We start from the raw sequence: 16,394 nt of genomic DNA, 5'->3' as shown, positions 1-16,394 counted from the left end.
TCTAAATATCTGCAGGGTGGGGGTCAGGAGGACGGGGCCAGACTCTTTTCAGTGGTGCCCAGCGCCAGGACAAGGGGCAACGGGCACAAACTGGAGCAGAGGAAGCTCCAGCTGAACCCGAGGAAGAACTTCTTCCCTCTGAGGGTGACGGAGCCCTGGCCCAGGCTGCCCAGAGGGGCTGTGGAGTCTCCTCCTCTGGAGATATTCCAGCCCCGGCTGGACGCGGTGCTGTGCCCCCTGCTCTGGGTGACCCTGCTTGGGCAGGGGGCTGGGCTGGGTGACCCACAGAGGGCCCTGCCAACCCTGCTATGCTGGGATTCGGTCATTCCCCTGAGGAGCGGCTGAGGGAGCTGGGGCTGCTCAGGCTGGAGAAGAGGAGGCTGAGGGGAGACCTTCTCGCTCTCTGCAGCTCCCTGACAGGAGGGGGCAGGGAGGGGGGGTTGGGCTCTGCTCCCCAGGACCCAGCGACAGGACGAGAGGCGATGGCCTCAGGCTGCGTCAGGGGGGGTTCAGGTTGGAGATTGGGGAAATTTCTTTGCTGAGAGAGTGGTCAGGGGTTGGGCCAGGCTGCCCAGGGCAGTGGGGGAGCCCCCATCCCTGGAGGGGTTCAGACACCGTGTGGCTGTGGCACTTGGGGACAGGGTTCAGCAGGCATGGGGTGGTTGGGGTGACGGTTGGACTGGGTGATCTCGGAGCTCTTTTCCCACCTCAGTGATTCTGTGATTCCCTTGCAGTTCTGCCAGCCCAGCGGCTGGCAGCTCTTCACCGAGAGGAACCCCCCCACCTTCTTCGTGGCCGTGCTGACCGACATCAACTCGGAGCGGCATTACTGCGCCTGCTTCACCTTCTGGGAGGCCGTGGAGAGCGTGCAGGTACTGCGGGGTCGGCTGGGGAAGGGCGTCAGCAGCACCGGCGGGGAAGCGTCCGGCTCCCTGTGGCTCTGCCCAGCCGTTCCCGCTTTCCCTGCGTCTGAGGAATGCGGGCCCTGGCGTCAGGGGTCTGGGAGAGGGAAGACCATCCTTGCTCTAACCCTGCGCTGACGTGTCTCCCCAGCCTCCGAGCCACCCCAGGAATGGTGAAGGGGAGGAGGAGGAAGAGGAACCGTCGTCTCCCGTTCAACCCGCGCAGCTCTTTGCTCCCAAAAGCTTGGTGCTGGTGTCGCGGCTGGACCACGCCGAGGTCTTCAGGGTGAGTCCGGGAAGCCCTGTGCTGGGGCGGGGGGAGAGCTTGGGAGAGGCATTCCAGCTCTGGGAGAAACCAGGAGCCACGTAGTCGCTGCCGGGAGCAGGAGCTGTCGGAGCACCCTGGCACAGCACCCGTGGGAGAGCGGCCCGTCCCCAGCCCGCTCGCTGGGTCCCGCTCCGGCTCCACGAGCCGGGTCAGCGGCTGCACGCTGAACCTGAACCGGTGGCCGCCGAACAGCGAGCCGTGGGCTCGGCCGCGCCGGGCCGCTGGTGGCCTTCACCCAGTTTTGTTAATAGAAAAACCGGGAGGAACAGCCCGTTCCTGAGGGAGCGTTTATCTTTGCCATCTTTTATTTTCTGTAAACACGACGCGTTACGTGGCTGTGAAAGGCTCGGGAGGGCGCGGGCTGGCGAGCTGGCGTGTTTGCAAACTGCCTCGGCTCCCGTGGTGTTGGCAGCTCCGTGGCCGGGGCGGGCGGGCTGTGGGCAGCCTCTTGGACCCGGCCGGCTGCCTCGCCGCGCCCCGGGGCCGGAGGGGGAAGCCGTCGGCGTTGACGGTGGGCTCGGTGGGCTCTCCGCTAGCGTGGCCGGCTGCTGGGGCTGTGGCAGGGCGGCGTTCTCCGTCAGGGCACGCCACGTGCTGCCTTTCCCCCCTCCCGCCGCGGGGACATCGCTGCTGGGTTCTGAACGCCCTGTCCGCAGCCCGCTGGGTGAGTGGGAGCACACGGTGTTCCCTCGGGGCGCTCGGTGCTCAAGGTGTTAATAACTGACAGGGGGGGAAATAATGACTCCCTGCTCTGGCTCGGAGCCGCTTCAAACAGCAGGAACTTCGGGCTTCACGGACGCGCAGCCCCACGCCGCGTGCCTGAGGTTGGAGGCACCTCTGGAGGTCCCCGGTCCAAGCCCTGCTGGAGCAGGGTCCGCTGGAGCTGGTTGTCTGGGGTAGCGTCCAGCTGGGTTTCGAATGTCTCCAGGGATGGAGACTGGACAACTCTGGGAAACCCGTGCCAGCGTTCAACCACGCTCGCACTAAAAAGCTCAGGAGCCTTGGGTGTTTTACCAGGACGCTGTCCGAGCCTTCTCGGCTGATGGGTGATGTTAAAACAGCAACTCCTGTCCAGCAAGGGGGGATACGAGCAGAAACGAGCCCGGGTCGTCAGTCCCGTTCCCTCGTTGCAAGCAGTTGCATCGTGCGGTCATGCTCGCCTCTGCGGTGGGTTTGCCACGGCTCCGTCCGTGGAGCTGTGGATTTTCTGAGGCCTGGGAGAGCGGAGCGAGATCAGCCGGGCTGCGGCGTCGGCCGCTCTCCTGCCGGGCGGAAGCTGGATCGTGGCTGGGGATGGCTCTGGAGGAAAGCGGGTCAGCAACTCCTGCCAGAAGAGATGCTTCCTCCCAGAGCTTCTGCCCCGGGGACTGCACGGAGACGGCTCCCGGCTCGTTTCGCTCTCTGCCGTCCTGACCGCTCGTCTTCCCTGGCTGGTTTGGTAGGAGGCCTGGTAACGCCGGCGTCGTGTGTTTCGCTGCCTGGTTTCGCTGCTCGTAGCTGGCGTTATCCTGCGCCGCGAGTTCCGAGCCGCAGGCGAGCGCCGCAGCCCCGGTGTTCTGGGCCGTGGGTTCCCTCGGCCCCGTCGCCGTGCTGCGAAGCCAGGAACGTCGCTTGGGGTGCCCGGAGGGTCTCTGAGCGGGGTCTCTGCTCTCTGACCTGCTCGAGGGCAGCCGAAGCAGCCCTGCGTCCAGGCTCGGAGCGTGGCAGGGCACGGTGCGTTGGCCTGCTGAGACGCGTTTGCCTGTCGCTGCCAGGAGAAGGGCGATGGGTGGAAACCCTGCCTTTGCGCTTCGGGTGAGTGGAGGGGCTGCACTGGCTGCACACCATCACAGAATCGTGAAGGTGGGAAAAGACCTCTGAGATCACCCGGTCCAACCGTCACCCCAACCCCCCCACGCCTGCTAAGCCGTGTCCCCAAGTGCCACAGCCACACGGTGTCTGAACCCCTCCAGGGATGGGGACTCCCCCACTGCCCTGGGCAGCCTGGCCCAACCCCTGACCACTCTCTCAGCAAAGAAATTTCCCCAATCTCCAACCTGAACCCCACCTGACGCAGCCTGAGGCCATCGCCTCTCGTCCTGTCGCGGGGTCCTGGGGAGCAGAGCCCAACCCCCCCTCCCTGCCCCCTCCTGTCAGGGAGCTGCAGAGAGCGAGAAGGTCTCCCCTCAGCCTCCTCTTCTCCAGCCTGAGCAGCCCCAGCTCCCTCAGCCGCTCCTCAGGGGACTTGTTCTGCAGCCCCCTCCCCAGCCTGGCTGCCCTTCTCTGGCCACGCTCCAGCCCCTCCATGTCCTGCTGGGAGCGAGGGGCCCAAAGGGGCCCGATCCCTGCCCTGCTCCCGCTGCCCACCCCATTGCTGACCCAAGCCAGGCTGCCGTTGGCCTTCTTGGCCACCTGGGCACACTGCTGGCTCCTGCTCAGCCGGCTGCCGACCAGCACCCGCAAGTGCAGCCTCTTGCTTCCCCAGCACAAGACTTGGGTTGTTGTGGCTCCTGCTCTGCTCTGATTAGGTCTCTGTAGCCCAGGACCTGGACCTGTTGGTCCTCTTGGCCCTGGTGATGCTGGGCTGAGGGCCCACCTGGTGCTCAGGGGGAGGTCACACCATACACGTGTTGCTGGCCAGCAGCTGTGGGGCCGTAGCGGCCATGCCCCCTGAAGCTGGGCAGCTCCCACCCTCGGGGAAGGGGCTGGGTACCCTGGACCTCCCTTCTGGCGCCTTCTCCCGGGTCTCCTCCTGCTTCCTCCATGCAGCGTCCAGCGGAGCAGCCTGTGCGTGGGGACGTGCCGCAGCGTGAGCTCGCTCTTCGGCCGGGCATTCCAGCGTGCAGCCGGGCCGCTGCTCCCCAAAGCCCCGGTGTTTGTGTTTTCTCTTTTCCTTGCTGCCATGGGGAGATGCTTTGAGTTTAAAAAAAAAAACAAACACCCAGAGGGTGCCTTGAAGACAAATTCCTCAAATTCCGTGTTATGCTCCGTGTTGTAGCTTGTGTGGGGTGCTGTCCTGCGCTCGTGCCCTGCTCTGCGCTGGGGCTGGCCTGGCTTCCCGACTGCGGGTGGGCAGCGAGCGGAGCGGGGCCTGGCCGGGTGCCTTGGCCAGCCCTTGGTGGAGAAGCGGGTGTCCTTCCCATCCCGTGCTCGGGGCTTTTGGAGAAAGTCGGTGCAAATCTGCAAGAACTGGGAGTGCTTGGGGGTGCTGGAGAGGTCCAGCTGTTTTCAGTCACCTCTGCCCCTGGAGCTTTTGAACCCGCTCCGCGCTGCTCCTGCTGAGCTCTCGCCCAGGGGACATCTGGGGACGGCTGGGTGCTGGGACAGGGAGGTGCTGCTGGCTGGGGGCACCCTGAGTACCTGCTGAATATCCAGTCCGAGCTGGTGAGGTCTGAGGGGGAAGACCTTGAGCCCTGCACCCAGGAGCTGACTGTGGCAGGGTACGTCTGGTGACAAGCGCTGGGAGCCCCTCGGAGTGACGGTGCTCCAGACTGGAACCCCCCCCCGCTGCGCCGCTACACGTCTGCTGCCCACCCTGATGCTCAGCCGTGCTCTGCTTCCCTCTCCAGAACAGCCTGGGTTTGATCTACACCATCTACGTGGACGGACTGAGCGTGTCGCTGGAGAACGTCATCGGGAACCTCCTGACCTGCACCATCCCCATCACCGGCGGAGCTCAGGTGGGTGACCTGCCCGCTGCCTCTCGCCCCGCCGTGCTCCGGCCCCCTCGGCAGCTCCGATGGAACCAGGGGGGCTTTGCTCGGCCGTGTTCTGGTTTTGCTGTGCTGGGGCGAGCTGAGCAAGGCTGGTTTGCCTCGTGGGCAGAGTCTGGCTCAGCGCGCCGGTAGCTGAGGAGCTGCTGCGGTGCGCTGCTGCTGGCAAGCGCTTGGCTGGTGCAGGCAGCGCCTTCCCACGTGTGGAAACAACAAACCCCGTGTGGTCTGCAGCTGCTCAGCTCCTCCATCACCTGAGAAGCTCTTGCCGCTTCGCTTAGCTACAGCTTGCCGTGAGTAGGCAGCGTGGCCTTGGCTCCTCGCCCCCTCCGGGAAGGGCTGCTGGGCGGTTTGCCCACCACCTGCCTTACGCAGTCGCCGACGGATCTGCGCAAACAATTGCCACGGTCCCTGGTCACTCCCGCATCAGGGAGGTCTCGCTGCTCCGCTCAGCCCTGGCGGGGTTGCCCGGAGAGGTGCTCCAGAGCCAAGCGGTCACGGGCCGTCGGCGAGAGCGGGGACGAAGCCGCTCGAGGGAGACGGGCCGAGCACGGCCGGCGTTTGCCAGCCGAGCAGCCCGGAGCTCTCCCCTCAAACCGCTGGCGCGTGGCCGTGCGTGGCCAGCGTCTCCGAGGGACGGGGCGTGAGGAGCAGCGGCCTCGCTCGTGCCCGGAGTTGAGGCCGTCGGATCAGCCTCCTGCTCTCCCCGCTGAGCCGGGTGTTCCTCTCGCGGTCCCCTCCCGCCCTGGGAAGGCCAGCGGGGCTCAGTCTGGCTCCTGTGAGCGGCAGAGGGGTGAGGAAGGGCTGACTGGAGCTGGCCTGGAGATGGCAGGAGAGGAGGGAGCCCAGCTGGACCCTGTGGCAGGAGGCGTTGGGAGGCAGCAGCATGACGCCCGGGAGCTCTTGGCCATGCTAACACTTGGAGTGTGACCAGGGATCATAGAATCACAGAATCATCAAGGCTGGAAAAGAGCTTTAATATCATCCAGTCCAACCGTCACCCCAACCCCCCCATGCCTGCTAAACCCTGTCCCCAAGTGCCACAGCCACACGGTGTCTGAACCCCTCCAGGGATGGGGACTCCCCCCCTGCCCTGGGCAGCCTGGGCCAACCCCTGACCACTCTCTCAGCAAAGAAATTTCCCCAATCTCCAACCTGAACCCCCCCTGACGCAGCCTGAGGCCATCGCCTCTCGTCCTGTCGCTGGGTCCTGGGGAGCAGAGCCCAACCCCCCCTCCCTGCCCCGTCCTGTCAGGGAGCTGCAGAGAGCGAGAAGGTCTCCCCTCAGCCTCCTCTTCTCCAACCTGAGCAGCCCCAGCTCCCTCAGCCGCTCCTCAGGGGACTTGTTCTGCAGCCCCCTCCCCAGCCTGGCTGCCCTTCTCTGGCCACGCTCCAGCCCCTCCATGTCCTGCTGGGAGCGAGGGGCCCAAAGGGGCCCGATCCCTGCCCTGCTCCCGCTGCCCACCCCATTGCTGACCCAAGCCAGGCTGCCGTTGGCCTTCTTGCCCACCTGGGCACACTGCTGGCTCCTGCTCAGCCGGCTGCCGACCAGCACCCCCAGGGCCTTCTCCGCCGGGCAGCTCTCCAGCCGCTCCTCCCCAGGCCTGGAGCCCTGCGTGGGGTTGGTGTGACCCACGGGCAGGACCCGGCCCTTGGCCTCGGTGGGCACTTGGCTCCTGCAGCGGCTTCGCTGTCAGCTGAGCTCCGCTTCCCCCAGCACAAGACGCTGTCTCGTTCCCTCGCACACAGGCTGCACCCAGGTGGAGGAGCCTTGTGGGGCTGCCCCAACCCCACACGTCTCTGCTGCCTGGAGACCGAGCTCTCTCCCACCACTGCCACCCGTGACCCCGGGGCAGGCTGCTGGCTTGAACCCGTGTCCATGCAGGCTTCTGGGGCAGGTGCTTGCTGCTGGGTAGAGCTGGTGCCTGGCATAGTTTTGGGGCTTCCCCTGATAACCCAGAGCGATGCCAGCCCTGGGAGGGCCCAGCATGGTTCCTGGTGTTCGCAGGAGAAGGGTGGGTGCCGGTCATGTCCGAGTCCCGCGGAGAGGAAAGCGGGGTGCTGCCCGCGCCCGGGGCTCTGCGGCTGCGTGCCGAGAGGGCGAGAGCAGCGGCGTTCGGGCCCGCTCTGCCCGGGTCCCTCCGGCCCCGTCTGGTTCCTCCCCGGGGGGACGTGCAAGCGGCCGTGCGGGACGGGAGAGGCTTCTCGAGCCGCCGTGGCTCGCTGAACACCGCTTTTTGGCACGACGATTCGTCGCCTCCCGCTTCTGGCAGGGTCGGATCCGCGCTGTGGGAACGCGTGGTGTGCTGCGGGGAGGACAGTCCGTCGGCGGCACTCCCCGTCCCGCGCTTCGCCCGTTCTGCCGTGCCCACACGCTCCTCTCCAGCGCAGCAGCTCTTGCTTTCGCTTTGTGTGCGTCTCCTCTCTCCCAGGGTGTCAGCCCCTGCTGCTTGTTGCCCTCTGCCCGCGTTGTCTCGCTGTCTGTCTCTAACTGACTGTGCTGTCTCTGTCTGTCTCTACCTCAGCCTGGCGCGGACGACGAAGCAGCGGTACGCACACCTTTCCCTTCGTGGGGTCTGTCTCCTCGTTAACGACCTCTGTCTTCATGTGCTTGAGCGGGGTCGGAGCCCGGGCGCTGCTCCCCGGCCGGAGCACCCCGTGTTGCTCCGACGGGCAGCGGGGAGCGCAACGCGCTGGGCGCTGGGGAAGGGGCTCACGTTCCAGCACCGCAGCGGGCTGCCTGCGCGCTGCTTGCCGCTCCGTCAGCTGGGGCCGCGAAAACGCGGTGGCCTGGCCTGGGAGAGCGGGTCAGGGGTGCTCGCCCCGCTCTGCGGCCGTGGGGAGAGGATTTCTGCGCCGTGAGCTCTCACGGCTGAGCGAGGAGGTGGGCTGCGTGGTGAAACCTCCTGTTGCAGAGGAGCGTGTTCCCCAGAGAGGTGTGGAAAGAGGAGACGAGGGCCAGCGATCCGGTCCTGCCGCAGCGCCGGCAGCATGGAGGGAGGGAGGGGACGTGTGGGCTTCTCCGGGCTGCTGGGACCGAGCTTAGGTCTGGGGAAAAACAGGATCACAGAATCCCAGAATGGTGGGGGTTGGCAGGGACCTCTGTGGGTCACCCAGTGCCACCCCCTGCCCAAGCAGGGTCACCCAGAGCAGGGGGCACAGCACCGCGTCCAGGAGGGGCTGGAATATCTCCAGAGAAGGAGACTCCACAGCCTCCCTGGGCAGCCTGGGCCAGGGCTCCGTCACCCTCAGAGGGAAGAAGTTCTTCCTTGGGTTCAGCTGCACTCAATGTCCTTCTTGTAGTGAGGGGCCCAAAACTGAGCACAGCACTCAAGGTGTGGCCTCACCAGTGCTTGCACAGGGGCCCGATCCCTGCCCTGCTCCCGCTGCCCACCCCATCACTGATCCAAGCCAGGCTGGCGTTGGCCTTCTTGGCCACCTGGGCACCCTGCTGGCTCCTGCTCAGCCGGCTGCCAACCAACAGCCCAAGGTCGTTTTCCGCCGGGCACCGGTCTCCTCTGCAGGAGAAGCAGCAGTGAGACCGTGCCCAACCTGTCCGTCCCCAGCCCTCCCGCCCGCAGCCGTCGGGGCCTGCCCGCCCTGCCTGGGTGACAGCAGAGGCGGCAGCGCTGGTGCTGCCCTTCGGCCGTGCCGACCCCCTCGGGAGAGCCCTCCCGTGCCGCGTCGCCGTGTGGCTCTCGGGGCTTGCTGGTCGCTGGTGCTAGCGGGGGGTGCTGGCCGTCTCGGCGGATCTCGCTGCTCCCCTGAGCCCGTGGCCCCGGCCGAGCACGCGGCGTGCGCTGTGGCGAGGTCCCTCGCCCTGCGGTGGCCGTGCTGCGGTGCGGCAGCGCGCCGCGGGAGGACGTGCTGCCTGCTGCGTACCAGGGTTGTGCCGAGGGCACCGTCGCCCCGGCCCTGGGCTCCGGGGGGATTCGGGCTGCTGGGATTCGGGGTGGTGGGCAGCTGGCTCGCCCCCGGCGCTTGTGCTCGCCCCGGCTTGGGTGGCCGCCCAGCGACCGGGTCTGGTTTCTCTTGCAGAGGACGATCTCCCTGGGAGCGGGGGACCGGCAGGTGATCCAGACACCCATCAATGACTCGCTTCCCGTCAGCAGCTGCAGCGTGGCCCTGCTCTTCCGCCAGCTCGGTGAGACTTCTCCCCACGCCGCCTTCCCACCGGGTCCCGTGCCAAAGCCAGCTGGCCGAGTCCCGGGCCGGAGTTCCCTGCGCGTCGCTTCCCACCGCGCTCCTCAGCCCGGCTCGTCGGCTCAGGGCTCTCCTCAGCTGCAGCCGCCTCGGACTGAGCCTTCCCTTCCCTTTCCCGGGAGGGCAGGGGCTGGCAGCTCGCCCGGCGCGGACGCGTGGCCAGAGAAACAGCCGGGGTGACAGGAGGGGTGCCCGGGGGGGTGCTGCCGTCAGCCTTGCGCCTCGGGGTAGAGGACGCTGGCAGCTCAGCAGGGGTGCTGAGCGTCTGTCCTGGGGGGGCTGCGCGCCTGGCTGACCCCGAAGTGTCTCTTGGGGAGGGTGTTGAATCACAGGATCACCGAATCACAGAATGGCAGGGGTTGGCAGGGCCCTCTGTGGGTCCCCCAGCCCAACCCCCTGCCCAAGCAGGGTCACCCAGAGCAGGCTGCACAGGACCTTGTCCAGGCGGGGCTGGAATATCTCCAGAGAAGGAGACTCCACAGCCTCCCTGGGCAGCCTGGGCCAGGGCTCCGGCACCCTCAGAGGGAAGAAGTTCTTCCTCGGCTTCAGCTGGAGCTTCCTCTGCTCCAGTTTGTGCCCGTTGCCCCTTGTCCTGTCGCTGGGCACCACTGCAAAGAGTCTGGCCCCATCCTCCTGACCCCCACCCTGCAGATATTTAGAGGCATTTCCAAGGTCCCCTCGCAGCCTTCTCTTCTCCAGGCTGAACAAGCCCAGCTCCCTCAGCCTCTCCTCGCAGCAGAGATGCTCCAGTCCCCTCCTCATCCTCGCAGCCCTGCGCTGGACTCTCTCCAGTAGCTCCTCATCTCTCTTGAACTGGGGAGCCCAGCACTGGACCCAGCACTGCAGATGGGGCCTCCCCAGGGCAGAGCAGAGGGGCAGGAGAACCTCCCTCGCCCTGCTGCCCACACTCCTCCTCATGCACCCCAGGATCCCATTGCCCTTCTTGGCACCCAGGGCACGCTGCTGGCTCCTGGTCACCCTGTCGTCCCCCAGCACTCCCAGTCCCTCTCCGCAGAGCTGCTCTCCAGCAGCTCAGCCCCAGCCTGTGCTGGTGCCTGGGGTTGTTCCTCCCCGGGGGCAGGACCCTGCCCTTGCCCTGGTTGAACCTCATCAGGTTCCTCTCTGCCCAACTCTCCAGCCTGCCCAGGGCTCTCTGGATGGCAGCACAGCCGTATGGCGTATCCACCACTCCTCCCAGTTCTGTGTCACCAGCAAACTTGCTGAGGGTACGCTCTAACTCTCCTCTGTTGTGCGGAACGTGGAGATGGGGGGTGGGATCCGGCTCGGGGGGGGTTGAGTGGTCTCAGGTGGGCTGCGAGAGGGGAACCCTCGTTTCTGAGCGCTCTTCTCTCCTTTCCTCCCCAGGCATCACCAATGTGCTGTACCTGTTCTGCGCGGCGCTCACCGAGCACAAGATCCTGTTTCTCTCCAGCAGTTACCAGAGGCTGACCGATGCCTGCCGGGCTCTCCTCGCACTGATGTTCCCCCTCAAGTACAGGTGAGGGGACCCCACCGCTCCCCGAGCCCCTCGGCGCTCCGGCAGCACCCCGGGGCCAGCTACGGTGCAGCCGCCTGCCGAGCCCGCGCTGGCCGTCCTGCCTCTCGCTGCCTCCTGGTTTCATCGCTAGTCTCACTCTAAATAATGGTGTTCGGGGCACTGCCGGCGAAGGGATGGGTTGGTGACTGCTCAAGGGTCTTGGCCGTGCTGAAAGCCCCTTTCCTGAAGCCCCGGGCGTGCAGAGCGATGCGATTCCAGGGTGTCCACAGCAGCGCAGGGGTGCGAACCTTCCACCCCTGCCTGCCCCGTCTCTAGGGCACGACCAGGGCTCTGGTGCTGGCGGCGGGGAGCGCGGCGTCGCCTGCAGTGTCCGTAGCTCCGGGAGCTGCTGGCACGTACTGTTCCTAGCCATGGCAGCTCTCGACGGGGGGGAGCGACCCCGCCAGGCTGTGGGACACGGTCCGGCCCCGTGATCACCCCGTGGTGTGCATGGGAGAGGCCAGAGGTGCTGATCTCTCCGGAATCCATCCCGTTTCCCTGCTCTGGGCTGCGTTGCAGCGGTGCGCTGCTGCCGTGGGCAGCCCTCCCTCCCGGCCCCGGGCACAGAGCCTCGCTGGACGGCGCGGCTGGGCACTGGGAGGCTTCCAGAAAGCCGTGGTGCCAACTCTGCCCTTCCTAGGAAGGGGCACGGGCATACAGGGCTCTTGTGACGGAGCCGGTGGCGGGCGCCAAGCCGTCGCGGTGACTCCGGCGGGCGGCTGGCACCCCGCTCGCCCCAGCCCCGCGAGCTGGGGATGCTGTTGACCCGCGGGGCCGGGATGGGGATGGGGATGCCGGCTGGCAGACCGGCGCCCACGGGGGGTATTTGCACGTCGCCCAAGCAGGCCGGCTGAGATAGACAGGCCCTTGTTGCTGCCAGCTCCTCGCACTGTTTCCACAGTACCCCCAGGCGGCAGAAGGGCTATTTGTGTTCCAAAGAAAGCTTTCTTTTGGAGTTAAATTGCTCTGCTGGAAACCTTTCCCTTGGTCAGGCTCGGGTTGGGCCAGAGAGCGATCGTGGTCGGTGTCCTGATCGTGGTCAGTGTCCACGAGCACCCGGAGACATTGCACAGCTGCAGGGCACGTCCTGTCCGAAGGCTAACGTCATCGGCCCGTGGCCTCTGGCGAGGGGATCGTCAGCCGGTGTCGAGGACGGCGCTCGGGCGGGGAGCGGGGCTCGACTGCCCGCACTGATGCTCTTTTTTGGTTGCAGTTTCACGTACGTGCCCATCTTGCCTGCACAGCTCCTTGAGGTACTGAGCACGCCAACGCCCTTCATTATCGGAGTCCACTCCATCTTCCAGTCGGAGACGCAGGAGCTGGTGAGAGTCTGCGTACCCCGGCCCTCGTGCCGGGAGCGGTCCGAGGAAGAAGCGGGGTCGTGTGCCGGCAGCCTCGGAGAGCAGCGAACGCAGTCGTGAGGGTGCCCAGGGCGGCCGGCTGAGCACGCTGCCTCGCACGGGCTCTGCGTGCGGAGGCCGGCCCGGGCTGCGGTCCAGGCGTGCCGCAGCAGCCAAGCCGGCCGGCCGGGCCGCGCGTCGTCGGGGCTTGGGGCTGCGGAGCCTGCGCGCCAGGGCTGGCGTTGGCCCAGCGTCTGGTTCTGAAACTCGGCGGGCAGTGTTGGTCCGAGAGGCTGTGTTGGCACTGCAGACTTCGGTTCGGGAAGTGAATTAAACCAGAGCGTAGTGAGTCTGATGGGAACTGAACCGAGCTCTCGTGCAGCTCTCTGAACAAGCGGCAGCGTGCGGTTTGGCTGAGCGGGGTGGCCTCTGTGTTGGGCCGGGGTCTGTGTCTGACGCCTCACCCAGCTGACGAGGTGCTGAGGATGCCACAAAACCATGGCAGGTCCCTGCTGAGCAAAGCTGCATCCCTCCCCTGCCAGGCTGTCACCGAATCCCAGCGTGGCAGGGTTGGCAGGGACCCCTGGGGATCCCCCACCCCAACCCCCTGCCCAAGCAGGGTCACCCAGAGCAGGGGGCACAGCACCGCGTCCAGCCGGGGCTGGAATATCTCCAGAGAAGGAGACTCCCCAGCCCCTCTGGGCAGCCTGGGCCAGGGCTCCGTCACCCTCAGAGGGAAGAAGTTCTTCCGCGGCTTCAGCTGGAGCTTCCTCTGCTCCAGTTTGTGCCCGTTGCCCCTTGTCCTGTCACTGGGCACCACTGCAAAGAGTCTGGCCCCGGCCTCCTGACCCCCACCCCTCAGACTCAGGCATTTATAAATGTCCTCCCCTGCCACCTCCTTGGCAGCAGTGATGGGATCCCCTTCCAGCTTGTGCATTGGCCAGTGCTCGGGTTTGGTGACAGCGGGTAAGAAAAGATCGCTGCCGAGGGTTGGAGGACTCACAGAAGATGGAGAGGAGACCCAGGCCCTCCTCTCCCGAGCTGGGCTTACCCCTCGCTGGCTCTCCGTGGCCCGGCGAGAGGCGGTGGGAGGGTGTCGGGAAGCCTGGCCTCGTCTCATCCCTCTCCCGCCCCTTCCAGCTGGATGTTGTCATCGCCGACCTGGATGGCGGGACCGTGAACGTCCCCGAGTGCGTACACATCTCCCTGCTCCCTGAACCTCTGCTCCAGCAGACCCGGGAAGCCCTCTCCATGGTGAGTGCCGCAGCCTTTCCCCCCTCGGCAGGGCGCGAACGCCTCGGGAACGGCGCGCGTTTCCACGGGGAGCTGGGAGCGGAGCAGCGGGGGCTGCGCAGAGCAGCGGTCCGTGTCTTGGGGTCCTGCTGACCCTGCCTTTCCCGATCCCGGTGGCCTCTGTGCAGTGCCGGCACGGGGTTCTCCTGCCAAAGGTTTCTGGGAACCGGCAGCTGGCTGCCAGGAAGCAGCTGCAGCCCCGAAGCTGTTCCCGGAGACGGCCGGGCGGGCGAGAGCGGCCCGGGGCGGCCGCGCCGAAAAAACGCCGCACGCCTCGGCTTCCGCTCCTCGATCGCGGCCGGGGGAGCCGGGGCCGGTTCTGCCTGGTGGTTCCAGCCCCGCAGATTTCTTTCCGAGCCCCTGGGGCCTTTTTTGTGGGTGCTGGTGGGTCTCTGGGGAACGCCGCTTCGCTCTTCCGGCTGGGAAGGTGGAGATGCCCCTGCGCCCGGGCCTGAGCCTGCTTCGTGCCTTGTCTGTGTAGGTCTTGGACCCGGAGCTGGAGGTGGCAGATATCGCGTTCCCCCCTTCAACCATTTCTGCCTCTTCTCTCAAAATGCAGGTGGGTGGAGCGGGGCGGATGGGGGGGGCCCCTCCGGCGAGGCTGCCCTCGCTGCCGGACACCCCGATCCCGGGCACGGCGCAGGCAGGCGCGGTCGCGGGGTTGCTGAGGTTGAGGCACAGCACGTTACTGCCAGGACGCCGTGGCCTGGAAGCCAGCAGGGCCGTTGCCGTAGCTGCCCGGTGGCTCTGTGGCACCAGAGCAGGGGCTGGAGGCAGACACCGAGCAGCCGGGCACCGCAGCAAACCCCGGGGCCGCGAGAGCTCCCGTTTCCTCAGTGTGGGGCATCGGGGTGGCAGGATGGCGAATCCAGCCGGCCGCGTCCCTTTTTCCCTGGAATCTCTGCCGAGTTTCCTGCTCTGCTCGGCAGAAGCTGACCCTGACCCTGCTTCGGCAGGGGGGTTGGACTAGATGACCCACAGAGGTCCCTTCCAACCCCTACTATTCTGTGATTCTGTGATTCTGACGCGTGGTTTGATCCCCTCGCCTCGGTGCCGGGTGCGAGCTCCTGCCCCGTCAGCTGGCTCGTCCGCACCCTGTGCCTGACCACGCCGTGACCGCAGCCCTTCCCTCTTCGCAGGATAAGGAGATCCGTGCCGTCTTCCTCCGCTTGTTTGCACAGCTGCTTCAGGGCTATCGCTGGTGTCTGCACATCATCCGCATCCATCCCGAGCCGGTCATCCGATTCCATAAGGTGAGGCGCCGGCGCCGGCACGCGCCGGGTCTGCCAGCCTGGCTGCGCTGCGGCCTCCTGTCCGCGCGGCGGAATTATTTTTTCACACTCTCCTATGGAGTAACTCATGTCTGGGAGGGTTCAGAGGAGGAGGTTGAGGTGAGGTGATCTTGTGAAGTGGTTTTGGGTCTACAAGGCAGCTCTGCGCTTCCGTTGGTGACCTCTCCTGCGTTGCTCCCGCGTCCAGCTGCATCCCGTGTTTGTCCTTGACCATCTCGAGGTCTGGCGGGTCTGACAGCGCTTCCCTGTTTATGCCCGTGTGTGGTCGGATGCGCTGCAGCTGGCGTCCGTGTGCCTGCTGTCCAGCAGCCTTCCAGGCACGCAGAAGCTGCCCTCACACCAACCCCACGCAGGGCTCCAGGCCTGGGGAGGAGCGGCTGGAGAGCTGCCCGGCGGAGAAGGCCCTGGGGGTGCTGGTCGGCAGCCGGCTGAGCAGGAGCCAGCAGTGTGCCCAGGTGGCCAAGAAGGCCAACGCCAGCCTGGCTTGGGTCAGCAATGGGGTGGGCAGCGGGAGCAGGGCAGGGATCGGGCCCCTTTGGGCCCCTCGCTCCCAGCAGGACATGGAGGGGCTGGAGCGTGGCCAGAGAAGGGCAGCCAGGCTGGGGAGGGGGCTGCAGAACAAGTCCCCTGAGGAGCGGCTGAGGGAGCTGGGGCTGCTCAGGCTGGAGAAGAGGAGGCTGAGGGGAGACCTTCTCGCTCTCTGCAGCTCCCTGACAGGAGGGGGCAGGGAGGGGGGGTTGGGCTCTGCTCCCCAGGACCCAGCGACAGGACGAGAGGCGATGGCCTCAGGCTGCGTCAGGGGGGGTTCAGGTTGGAGATTGGGGAAATTTCTTTGCTGAGAGAGTGGTCAGGGGTTGGCCCAGGCTGCCCAGGGCAGTGGGGGAGCCCCCATCCCTGGAGGGGTTCAGACACCGTGTGGCTGTGGCACTTGGGGACAGGGTTTAGCAGGCATGGGGGGGTTGGGGTGACGGCTGGACTGGGTGATCTTGGAGCTCTTTTCCAACCTCAATGATTCTGTGATTCACAGTGGCCCAGGGGTCCGTAGCCTCGTTGGGGCTGGGGCTGAGCCATCCCTGCTGCAGCACCCTCATCCCATCCCACTCGGTGCAGCGAGCGGGTGAGGGTGTTGGGAGGAGGAAGAGCTGTTCCCACCGGCTCTCCTGAAGGCACGTGCTGTGCCGTGGCCGATGGTTCTCAGGTGGGATGAGCTCCTGCGCTCATCTGCCACGGGGAAGGTCCTAAGGGCTCTCTGCAGACGCAGGGAACCTGCTGCGTTGGGCTCCCTTTGGAGCTGGTGAGAGGCTCCTTGGAAGCACATCTGGGCAGGAGGGGGGTGAACAGGCGTTGTTCAGGGTGAGGTCCCTGTCACTGTTGCACGAGGAGCCTGTGGCTGCCGTGCCCCTGCTCCCCCGGGGAGCACCCCGGGGCTGGTCACAGTCACAGAGTGATTTGGGTGGGAAGGGACTCTAAAGCTCACCCAGTCCCACCCCCCTGCCATGGGCAGGGACCCCTTCCCCCAGCCCAGGCTGCTCCCAGCCCCGTCCAACCTGGCCTGGAGTGTTCCCAGGGATGGGACATCAACCACCACTCTGGGCAGCCTGGGCCAGGGCCTCACCACCCTCACGGGGAAGAATTCCTGCCTTAGATCTGATCTAAATCTCCCCTCTCTCAGCCCAAAGCCATCCCCCCTTGTCCCATCACCCCCTGCCCTTGTCCCAGCCCCTCCCCAGCTCTCTCGCAGCCCCTCCAGGCCCTGGCAGCTGCTCTCAGGTCTCCCCTTGTCCTTCTCTTCCCCAGGCTGAGCAGC

General features: G+C 66.4%; 1 protein-coding gene across 7 annotated transcripts in view; it reads left to right on the top strand.

The window, feature by feature from the left end:
* Positions 1-16,394, top strand: part of SBF1 (SET binding factor 1) — a 90,767-nt gene that overhangs the window by 49,421 nt on the left and 24,952 nt on the right. For 4 of the 7 annotated variants that reach the window (XM_075427829.1, XM_075427833.1, XM_075427834.1 and 1 more), the window contains exons 3-11: positions 735-872; positions 1,054-1,188; positions 4,779-4,889; positions 8,961-9,066; positions 10,491-10,623; positions 11,876-11,984; positions 13,143-13,256; positions 13,777-13,854; positions 14,435-14,548. In XM_075427829.1, coding sequence (XP_075283944.1) covers positions 735-872; positions 1,054-1,188; positions 4,779-4,889; positions 8,961-9,066; positions 10,491-10,623; positions 11,876-11,984; positions 13,143-13,256; positions 13,777-13,854; positions 14,435-14,548 — 1,038 coding nt within the window. Of the gene's footprint in view, positions 1-734; positions 873-1,053; positions 1,189-4,778; positions 4,890-7,447; positions 7,472-8,960; positions 9,067-10,490; positions 10,624-11,875; positions 11,985-13,142; positions 13,257-13,776; positions 13,855-14,434; positions 14,549-16,394 lie in introns of all 7 variants that reach the window. The other 3 variants (XM_075427826.1, XM_075427832.1, XM_075427830.1) reach the window with 1 other exon arrangement.

This window comes from Opisthocomus hoazin, chromosome 8, assembly GCF_030867145.1.
Source record: "Opisthocomus hoazin isolate bOpiHoa1 chromosome 8, bOpiHoa1.hap1, whole genome shotgun sequence".
Classification (NCBI taxonomy): Eukaryota; Metazoa; Chordata; class Aves; order Opisthocomiformes; family Opisthocomidae; genus Opisthocomus; species Opisthocomus hoazin.
Note: the sequence above shows the minus strand (reverse complement) of the source record. Positions and strands in the feature narration are given on the sequence as shown.